The sequence below is a fragment of the Trichoplax adhaerens genome, genomic scaffold (genome assembly GCF_000150275.1).
Source record: "Trichoplax adhaerens TRIADscaffold_3 genomic scaffold, whole genome shotgun sequence".
Classification (NCBI taxonomy): Eukaryota; Metazoa; Placozoa; class Uniplacotomia; order Trichoplacea; family Trichoplacidae; genus Trichoplax; species Trichoplax adhaerens.
The window spans coordinates 7,118,530-7,130,460 of NW_002060945.1; the positions used below are offsets into that span (position 1 = coordinate 7,118,530).

General features: G+C 32.5%; 1 protein-coding gene across 1 annotated transcript; it reads right to left on the reverse strand.

Annotated features, from left to right (window-relative positions):
• Nucleotides 1-1,938: 1,938 nt before the first annotated feature.
• Nucleotides 1,939-8,030, reverse strand: TRIADDRAFT_54793 (uncharacterized protein; the record flags this gene model as incomplete). Its single annotated transcript, XM_002111102.1, has 19 exons — nt 1,939-2,067; nt 2,421-2,468; nt 2,594-2,744; nt 3,025-3,140; nt 3,253-3,417; nt 3,533-3,624; nt 3,801-3,942; nt 4,041-4,154; nt 4,244-4,359; nt 4,434-4,536; nt 4,641-4,739; nt 4,825-5,172; nt 5,259-5,310; nt 5,405-5,484; nt 5,647-5,698; nt 5,777-5,848; nt 5,962-6,037; nt 6,356-6,443; nt 7,686-8,030. 19 exons carry the CDS (start codon nt 8,028-8,030, stop codon nt 1,939-1,941), a joined length of 2,388 nt encoding a protein of 795 aa, XP_002111138.1.
• Between the last annotated feature and the right edge of the window lie 3,901 nt (nt 8,031-11,931).

Genomic DNA, 11,931 nt, shown 5'->3' on the forward strand with positions numbered 1-11,931 from the left:
CTAGATTATGCTTACATATATGACAAATCACAGGATAGCCAATGACGCTACGTTATCACTGAAATGCCTATCATCTTTAGCCAATCGTAAATTCTTAACTAAACTTCTAACATAATTTTGATATTATAGCAAGGACAGCGTATAGTTGAGCGTCAGAGAATGTTAATTGGTCAAAATATAATCCAAATTTCGTTTAACTTTTGTCTTTGCAATTTATTAGCAGCGATTGCAAGAGCTGGATTAATTGAAAATTTTTTCATCTCTATATGAAAGGGATAAAGAAAACGCCAAGGTTCTAGCTTATTCCTGCTATAAATCGAGACTTGTAACGAGGAAGTTACAACTTCTATAAGAAATTATTTAAACTATGAGTCTGCTCTGCCCTCTCCAATATCTACCTATAGCACGTGTCTAGATACAGACACTCTCCCCATTAATATTATTACGCAAGAATATCAGCAGATTTCTAGACTATGTGACCTACTGAACTGGGTAATTGGTATTATTGTCACTGATAGCTAGGCAGAATTTATTAACATACTAGCTATGTACAGAGATATCGACAATAATTTCAGTGTAGTAAATCATCTGAGATACCCTATCTTAGCAAATGCTCTTTGAACGGTTTATACACTCTCGATATACAATTATAAATAAGTTAATGACTTTCATTATAACAGTAATAAAGTCAATAACTATAACTTAATCAAAAAATTGAAATAATGGATCTTGAATAACCAAACGGTGTATAGCTGATAATTACATTATAAGGATTACAGTACTGTATAATACCCTTCTGAGTTGGACAGATCGATAATAAACATATATAGTGCTAATTTTAACTAGTAATTACATGATTGACAATATGATATCAACAATATATTATATGCAGCATCTTTTCTCAATTGAAATTCCTATTGCTATCACATTGTAACGTTTTATTTAATATGCTAAACTACTGTGATACACTTTAAGTCTTATCTTAAAAATAATACTATCAATTAACTCAAAACACATGAAAGAAAAAGACATAGTGTATATACCCATGATGTATAATTACCAAAAAATAACGAAGATCTATTTAAATTGAATTTTATGCTACCCCTCTAAAATTGGCCGGGTATCCTAATGTAAATACAAATATACCTTTACACAATAGTAATATAAACCTAATAACTTACATTATATTATCTAATATCGCAGTTATCTAAGTATAATAATGAATACTCAGACTTTGCAATGAGCAACAATTAATGAACTACTATAGTACAAACCATAAAGTCAGGTAGTATCTTAAAAGCCGCGGTAAATTTAATGTAAAATCATATAATAAACAATGATAATTACAGTTTTTAAATTTTAAAGCTTTCCTAATCAAAGATAAACTATCTTTATCCTCAATCACATAAAATAAATCGAAAATTTCTATTTAAACATTTCGAACAAACAGCATATCAGCAATTAATATGTAATTATATGTATTAAGCTAGTCAAAAATTGAAGCCATCCATATAGCAGTTAATTTACCATTATAATATTACTGATGGTATGATACGAAAAATCAGTAATTTGATAGCAATATACTGTACAAAAGGTAGAGTAGAAAATTTCTCTTGGCGTACGCAAGTCAAAAACAACTTTTTAAAAAAGTTTTTAGCTCTAAGAAATAAACGATTGTGTAGAAATAATTTCCCTATCAAGACAGTATGAATAAATGTGCGTCTCAATATTTGCCGTAGGAAAAATCACGTAATTTAAACCGAAGCCACAATATATAAACAATGAAATTATGAATTTCCATCCACGAATATTTTTAGAGATTTTTCTTTTCTAGTAGAGGTCGTCGACAACTTGGTATTATACAATCTAAGCAAAAATATGTTTTGTCATATTTAGCATATAACTACTGCAACTTGACAATGTTTAATCCCTTTTTACTCAAACGTACTTGATATTTTCTTGCCTACGAATTTCATCCCTTTTTGCGGCCGATAATTCCATTGCTTTTTCCTTTTTATCCCTGGGACCAATAATTATTTTTGGATTAGTAAGGTCACTCTTGTAATTCTACATAAAGTTTTATTCTATTTAATCGATCTAAATATTATCGTATCGGATTTACAATTCAGTATATCAAATGATATAAAATCATAACTGCTTACTTATAAATGAATACAGTAATGCTAGGAATGCTGACAATGTGCCATTTTGAAGATGTTGCCGGATACCAATCATGGTTATCATCCAGCTCTAGAGTAGATATATTTACTGGAAATGTTCCTTGACCCTTAAATAATAAAAATTATTTTCACGTTTACGAGCAAAATGCGATATGCATGATGTAAACTTCAAACAGTAATCTAACAAAATACCTATACCACTGACACCAATATCTATCTCGTATGATAACTTAATCTTACCAGAGTAATAACTATGTCTTCAACATGTAGTTTGCTTATTTCAGCAATCTATTGATAGAAAGAGTAACATTCTAAATGCTTACAATGCTTTCAAAAATGTCCAAGCTGATATTAATAAACGCTTAATAATTCGATTGCCTTGAAAGTTAAAAACAATACTTCAAATTCTTTACCTTCATAAATAAGTCATTTGAAGCTGGAGAATCTAGGATAACTTCTGTATAAGGACCAAGGGTAAAAGTTGATGGCTGCCAGTGTCTAACAAGCACTGGTACCTGGTTCATTGAAACGATCGCTTCTTCGGCTAATATAAAGAAAACAGACCTTTAATTGTACAATATATTGCAATTGTATATCGTAGTACTGTAGAAGAGTGCCAGTAATTCTTTCATGCCTGGTAAGATTGTAATATATAATTCAAAAGTATTCAAGGATAGACCAGAAAGAATTGAATCAAAAACATGATCATCCAAATAAACTTTTCCAGAACAAGTGTACCCTTTTTTTCTCAGACGTATTCTACAGTAGTCAAGCATGAAATGAATAAAAACCAAAATTAATATTCGGTAAAAAATTGGATAAAGGTTGCTTATCATTGACATACCTAGATAATGGTATTTCTTTTCCTACTGCTTCATTGACTTGTTGCGAGATCTTGCTCTTGAATTCACGAGCAGTAGAACCTTCTTTTATAATCTCTTCGGTGAAAAACTGTACCGGCTTTAAACATAAGAATAAAGATTTTTCGTTAACTATTTTCAAACAACTACAACATACACAATCTTTTAATTCTCTTTTTCTGTACGCAGTATAAGAATCTAAATAAACATACCCGATCTGAATTTATGTCCAACCAGGATAAAGAGACACGGTGATCACCCTTCTCCAGTGCTCTTCCAGGTTTTATCAACAAGTGAACCTCGCTTGATTGTGCACTAAAGGTTTCATCTGTAGACATCATTTCAATCTCACTCCCACTTCCAAGTATACGACATACCTACATGATGATGATTAAAATCATAATTAAATATGATAGAAAATTAGTGCGGCTCTGTTTATTTGTTCTATTTCAAATGCAATATCAATTTCTAAGGCATGAGTTACTTTATTACCTTAAAGCAGTTCGTCGGCAAACCAACATCTGGTTGAATAAATTCCTTAAACTCTGATAACGACATTCTCTTGTCGATCTTCTTTGTAACCTCTATACCATAACACATGCAATAATAATGTTACCATAGAGAAATTGAACATGCAATTATAAATTACCAATAAGCTATTTAGAAAATTGCTAATAACATTTAAGATACCTATATCTATCTAAAAATATTCTTTATATCATTAATCCTATAATTTAATTATCAAAAAAGGCTATGTAACCTGTTGTATTCTTCTGATTCTGTGATAATGCCATTTTTATGTGAAGTGTAATTAAATTGTTGTGATAATCGAGAACTTTGAATAATTTCGAATTGTTAAACTCTTCTTTTGCATCTTCCTTATCTTTATATTCTATATATAGCTATAGAAATAGGCCAAGTCGTACATACGTTACACTACATTTTTAACGTCAGGACGGAAAATTCTTTCAAAGATTGAAAAGCTGAAATTAAAATTTACCCTGCAAGCACGTGACGGATAGTCATGAACGTCATGCTGACGATCTAATAGCTTCAATCCAGTATAAGAAGACTGCGCAAATCTAATTGTATCATCCTCGGATAAACCTAAACGCTGCAGGAAGAAAGGTGATAACGGGGTTATTGTAGGCCAATTGCCAAGTCCGTTCTTCAGATATATATTCACATGAATATACGACAAACCTTTTTAGTTAGGTCAGCCAGTTCATATGCTTTGCTAGCGTAAGGAATTTTAACAAACACTGAATCTTCAACAGTTCCTGCTTCTAGATTTACTTCAAGTAACTTAATGCTCATGTCTATAATGTGCAAAATATACGGTATGAATCTGATGATAATTTTAGCTTGAATACAAGTAAGATTTGTAGTGTACCATCTGATTTAAAAGTTTGAAAATCTTGATGCTCGTGACACCACTCCAAGAGTAGTTCAAATATCGGCCTAATGCCCTCGAAAGCTTCTTCAACTGTCTTCTCCTTAAAAAGAATTATGGAGTATATCAAAATAAAATACAAACTCGTAATAATTGAAGAAGTACAAAATTGAACTATGCGATACGATGTACTTGTAAGTAACATACCTCAAGCCCTTCGAAAGACTTGTCTACTAACTCGTTACAGGATTCATACTTTACGATCCGACAACGATCTAACGGTACGATGTTTTCAAGTTCAAGCAACTGTAGACAAAAGTAACACAGTTTAATACTAATACATTACATCACACAATCAATTTGTCTAAGCCTTTACAATATGAATAATTACTTTGTGGGCAACTTTAGTTGCTTCACGAAGAGTTATATCCTTATTTATTTCAAGTTTCTTTTCTACCAATGTTTTCTGTATAGGGTGAGAACCAAAGAGTTTAAATCTATACGTCATTCGCTCGTATTCTAACTTCCTTTTGTGGTCATCTTCTTCTTTCTTCAAGTTTTCAATTGCATTATTGATATGTGGAGGAAAGTTACCAAAATCCATAAACTTGCTATTACGAGATCTGTCAATTTGTCGATACATCAACATATATGCATTTGAAGAACTAGCAAACATCGATGTATAATATCGTCTTATTTCTCCACCACCGTAAGCTTTCTCAATGTCTTGTTCATTAACCTATGATAAGGTCATAGTAGTAACATTTATAAAATCATATATAAGCTTTCAAAAAGCCTTGTTTAAAGAATCGTGTGTATAGTAACCTGCGTTACAGACTGATCATTAAAGCAGTACCAGTTGTTGTCATCAAAAGATCTAGAACCGAACATTAAAAGGATAGCATAAGACAATGAAGACCTCTATTGCATATTTGTATCATATATAAGTGTATGAAGGTTCATATACGTACTTTATGTAGGCATAATAATGGCCCCCGACGGCACTTCCGGAATGTATCATAATTGAGAATAATTCATAATTTAATTGAGTCTAGAAATGATTAATAGTATTAGTATTATATAAAGAAATCGCGAATTGCCACTATAAGGCAAACTATAGTAAATGAAGGCATTTATTACGAATAATTTTATTTTATTATACATAATAGATCAATATATAATGCCATAGCAATTTAGAATTTTTAAGCATCACCTGCTGATCTTCCAAAAATTCGGATAAATTTAAAATATAAGGAAAGGTAACCCTATCGAAATAAGACGCAAGAGTAAATTATAATCAAATGTTAAAAATCTAAAACAACCAATATGACATACTAATATACCTATCATTTAGCTTCATCCGCTGAAGCGTATGATAATCAAATGAAAATCTTTTGGAACAACTAAATTCCCATCTATACGTAAAAATACGAAAATGGCATAATTTTACATATATTTATTTGATTAAGCCTTTTATTCTTAGATAAACAATCTCTATCTCTAAGTACCTGTATAAAGCATTTCTAACTCCGGCGTCATGAATAACGTTTGCAATAAACTATTTAGGTAGCAAGTCATCGCGTGATTGACCAATCCAACATAACCTAACGCAGAGATTACAACGTTAGACATTAGCGCTGAACTATTTTGTAAATGATGTACGGTATATTAACAGCTAGATACTGCAACATATTTCATTATTGTAGAGTAATACCTGTATACGTGTACGAGTATCCTATCAAAGATCATGCCCATAACGAGCATTTTTTGAGATCAATATTGCAGCTATAGTAATATTATTACGATAAGCCGTATTAAGAACGCGTGCGTGATATTGCACCACTAGACTATGAGTATCTATAAGTGTTTCATTATGATGGTTGTATGTCATAAACTAAAGTAAGACAGTTAAGATAACTTACCAATCCTACTTCTTTCTTCATTCAAATTATTGCGGAATATATTACTGTCACTTTTCCAAGTATGAGACTTCACTTCATCATTTAAAGCCTAAATAATTTTATGGTATGATTGAGTACATCCCGTTTATTCATGATTCCCAATTTCACTTTTACTCAAAATATGATTATCATTCATCTTCTTCATTATTATAATGGCAAAATGTAACGTAAACTACTGCATTTTCGTTCCACTATTTTCAACATCGCATCAACACGTCGCCATATCTCAACGCATCGATGCATATAAGATTGTATCAAATTGCCAATAGAAGTAACACTGTACAATTTCAATCCTTGCCTGCAATATACGACTCTACTCATCATCATCACAAAAGTATACCATTTTGTATCAACATCGACTGCTAGTAGCAACCATCATGATGAATGTAGCAACTATCATGATGAATGCTCTACATACTGTTTGGTGAAACTCCACAAGCAACGTTTATCTAGCAATTCAATGACTCGTCATTTTAATGCAATTAAGTTTAATCGGTCTGACTAGTACAGAATGGACTGTACATACAACAAAATACGTCTTTTTCGATATTGAATGTATAGTATTGCATTGTATACGCATACGTCGTGCCGTTTACTAATGCATGAGTACTGCGTAAAGTCATGGAAAAGTCGGTAATAGTGAACTAATTAACGATCTATGAATAATTTTATGGCCATCTATTGGGGCATTATCTTATTAGCTCACTATCAAGAGTATGGCATGGAAGCCATTCCTCTACTTGTTGCTGTATGGTGGCAAGCAAGCTAATTGTACTGTATCCTTTTCCATGCAAGTCTAAATATAGCACGCAATATAGTATATTGTAAAAATTGATCATCGATACAGGTCGGCAAGTGTTTATGTTCAGTAAACTGCAAGGTGGAGTTCCTACATGCTAGAAAGTACATGAACTCATTTTATCCCTATTTTACTGCTAGATTATTCAAGGAGTAACACCTTAGCAAGCTATCACGTTGAATTTGAAGTACATACTGTAAGTGATTTTAGAGTGTCATCAAATCCAATAACAATGATAGAGTGGTGAAATAATAAAGCAGAAAGTAATATCAATTATGTTTCCAATCATGCCATAACCAATTCGTGTAGCTTAATTAGCGTAATCTTTGACTTGATGATACCAGTATGATCCAGATCATCATCACAATCTTGATCGATCAATACGACAGTAGTAGACTATGAGTACTAATTGTTATCATTATTATTAATTATTACTAGTATGGTCAGTAGTAGGCTCAACAACGATCGATATGCACTGATGATTGACCTAACCTTAATAGGCAGAACTCCATTTTTCTTTCGAAGTGCCAGAAAGATTCGAGCATTATCGTTAACATCATACTTAGGGATTAATTCGCTATCTTTAAGGCATTGCTCAGAATTGATATCTAACAATTTCTCCGCACTGCAATCTTTGTTACTATGTCGCCACCATAATTCGAATGAATGATGATCGTAATCTGCCATTTTGGCCACATCTCGATAGATTGTAGCATTGGTGGAGGAAGCACTCAAGTTGATAGTAAAGTCGCGGCATTCGGCTGTCCGATCACGAACTATAAATGTAAAGCGTTTCTGATTGTCATCAGCTCCTTCAACAGCGGTCATTTGTACCATTTTCAGGTACTTTTTAAGCGATGCTCGTTCGCGTTCAACAAGAAAATTTTGATTTAGATTTTAGTTTTAATCTACCAGCCGACAAGTGACAATTGCAATGCGGCGGCAGTCAGCAAGAGTTCACTATGAACTCTCTGCTGTAAGTCCAGTACAGTATACAGTAAGTCAATAGTACTATACTGTATTTAAGGCGTTAAGGCGTAGTTCGGTAGTTGTGATACAGCGAATATAGGTTCAAGTTGTCCGGTTGTCCGTAGTACAGTACAGTACGTTGCTGTCGCGTGTACTGTACTGTACTGTACAGTACAGTACAGTAGAAAAGACTTTTTGTACAGTAGTACTGTAATCTAGCCATCGTGCTGTCCAGTGTACTGTGCTATACAGACTTGACAGATGTACAGATGCGTGATACAGTACTATATTGTACTTTGCGCACTGTCAAAGGGCTGTACAGCGATGTGCATCCAATTTCGAATTATTAGATCTAGACCTGAGAAAGGTTCAGTAAAATGCTGTTCAAATTGAAAATTCTTTCAATTTGAACCGCTATTAGTATAGGGGGAAATGGAAGGGATCGAATTCAATGCACACTTCTGTACTGTACTCTGGCTTTTACTTACTTTACAAATTTTACTGTCATTTCCCATTAATTAAGTACGCGTACAGCATATCTCGCGTAGGCATATCATTTTGTCGGATGATTATACTAGTAAATGATAGAGTATTTGAATCAGTGTAACTTTCATCAATTTTCAATATTGTTTCTATAGTCTTAACAGACACAATAAATTCTTACATCATTATACGATTTTCGTAGGTCATGATACCGTAGTAACATTGATGTGAATTGTGTGAACTGTTCTCGCTCTCTTTTATTTATTTGTTAGTCTACAATCTTGTTATTGCTGTCTACTCGATACTGTATGACGTTGTTGGTAATATACATCGAGGTTTTAAATAAATTAGGCGTCTCCCCATTCGATTAAATTTACTCAATAGCACTGGAAGCTCTTGACTTCATGAGAAAAATCTTGCAGATTTCTGGTGGTATAGCAGCACAGGGCGGAAAAATCGACCCACAGAGCGAAAGTTAATGCGGAGATTTCGAGGTTACGGGCTTGCTAATGTTTGATGCGCAAACTCAGTACTGTCGCTGTTTCCTAGAGACAACGAGACATTTTTGTCAAAATCTTAGATCAATGTTTCTAGTAGTCTGCGCAAAAGGTATCGATCAGTTTAGCTCCGATATTTTCTATGTCAGTCAGCATGATCAGTTCGAATTGGACTCTAACTTGTCTGTGTCCGAGTACATATCTAATTGCTATCTACTAAACTATACTGTATAGTTCGCCTAGTAATTTATAATTTGTTGGCCAATTGAATACACAATGGCTACAATTTCTATTAATGAAATTGCCTGAAATACCAATTATACATAAGATATAGTCGTAAAAGTAAAAAATACGCCTACCCACCATTTCCTCCTAGCGATTATAGTAGATAGTAAATTGTTTATATTTTGTCCGTTCTCACAATCATTTCTATTCCAGTCTCAATGAAATACGACTAAAGTGAACATAAGAAGGTCCGTTTGACATTACAGCGATATCTATTTTCTTTAATCATGCAGGTATGAGTGGATCGTGTTGTATCCAGGATAGCGATAAAATATCAGTCGATTAAAGAGAACTTTCAAGATCGCTGAAATCGACAACATAGCCCATCGCAAACCAGCTCATTGACAAGGTGACGAAAAAGCCAAATCTACAAATCTTCTCCCTAAACAGCATATCCGGTCACTAAAATTCGTCTAAAAAGAAACACTTAGGAATACTTATCTAATTCTACAGATTTTCAGTGATTTGTACGCCTTTAACTTTACGTTTTAAGCACTATATTTAAGAACTAACTTTCTTATACAAAATTTAGGGCTTATATATTTTTTACAGTAATTAGAATTCATAATTATATAATTAGTATCAAAACCACCTATAAAATCAGATGGTTAAATTACATCTAAATGCTTAATCATAACGGTGATATTGAAGAAGATCGATATCCGATAATTTAAGACTATTAGGTTACAATATGTCTATTTTCAGAACTATTAAGGCACACTATGCGATCTAATGTAAATCAGTCACAATCACATATTACGGTACAAGATACGTAAAGTTCGAACTATCTCGCAATCGAAATAAAGCTACGTCGCCAAGCATTGCAAAACTACCCTACGTTGAGATAGCACCGTGACATAGCCCAATGTTAATGGAATGTCGCTAGATAGTTAAGCATTTAATATGATCAGATATACCAAAGAAAACGAGGGAAAGAAATTTATCAATCTTAGACATTCTAACATATGCAAATAATTATATTCATGAATATCGCCTTTATTGTTGCTTCAACATACGGTAGTTCTGAAAATTAGTCAATTTTCAACTACTGGATGAACAACATCCTTCTTAAACAAATGCCACTTTTCATTAATTATATATTATTCGCCATTCTTGCAATATAGGCTTGATTGCATTCGCTTATAATGTACGCCGTGTTCTTACAATTGCAATGGAAATAGTTAAACAATTAATTTTCCCTTGCGAAATCGATGATGTTAAATCTCTTGAAGACACTTGCATAGTCTAGTACCCAATAGTGCTCATTTATTACAGCTATAGTAATTACAATTTATTGCACTATTTTACTTCAATATTAATTCAAAAAACCATATTGATTCTCTTTATCCTGATAATTTTCCGTTGCTTAAACATAGACACCTTCATAGTCTAGAATGCAAGAACAATCTATTATGCTGTTTTACTTTGGTAGCAATTCCAATAACCAAGTTGATTCTCATGCCCTGATAATATATATAATATGATCTACCATTGTATGAACTACATTTAGCACGGTTTACCAATAAGAAAAAACTACTCATGATGGCATTTTATCCTATGAAAACCGAGCTTAACGCGTATATCTATAAGATTAACTTTTCTTGATGAAGAATTTTTTCCTTGCGAGTTTCTCATAAGCCTTTCACAAGCTGCGATCAGCTAGCTAGTAGCTATATTAGTCAAATAATTCTTATTATTTTGTAGGTGCCATACAAATTCTTTAGATGCGTGAAACTTACGTACCCTCTAACAATTAACACTTTTAATTCTTTTCGAAATTTTTTAATACTATAACTTTGTCTTGATACTACATTTGATCAGGAGTAATTATTTTTTCCTTGCGCAATTCTGACATCATTCAGAGTATTAAAGTAATGATATATAGAATTAACTTAATAATACTAGCCCAAAGATAGTAAACGCAATTCTTAAGATTTGTTTCTTTGTTACAAAGACATCAATGTCCTTGTCATCTATTTTTGAGAAATTTATTCGTGTTAAAACAAATCATCGACCTTTTTAAGCTGATTTTTATGCGGTATTTTTCTGTTACGATCCGATCCTTGCATAAAGATTTTACTGATCACATCGAAAAGAAAAGTTTATGTTTATCAAGAAATAAATATTGAAAAGCCTTTCAATTTTAAATAATAATCCATACCAAGAAAATGAGAATTACTGCAAATAATTTAAGAAGGGAAATTGTTAACTATTCCTACTGCACCCTATTGATATCGTTTACAGTGATTGTATCACTAAATTACATTAAAAGTTAACTAGCAATAGAATGTGTAAGATTTTAGCAACATGTAGAAATAAACATGATTTAAGGCCGAAGTATGCTATTTCCTTTTGCATCCGTAATTACTATAGTACCACTTAGGACACATTGGACAGTGAAGAGTGTATTAAGTAACAGTCACCATCATTTCTTTAAAGATACTACGCCTAAACAAAGCTTCTGAATTATTTAATCATATTAATGACAAAGACCAAAACTTTCA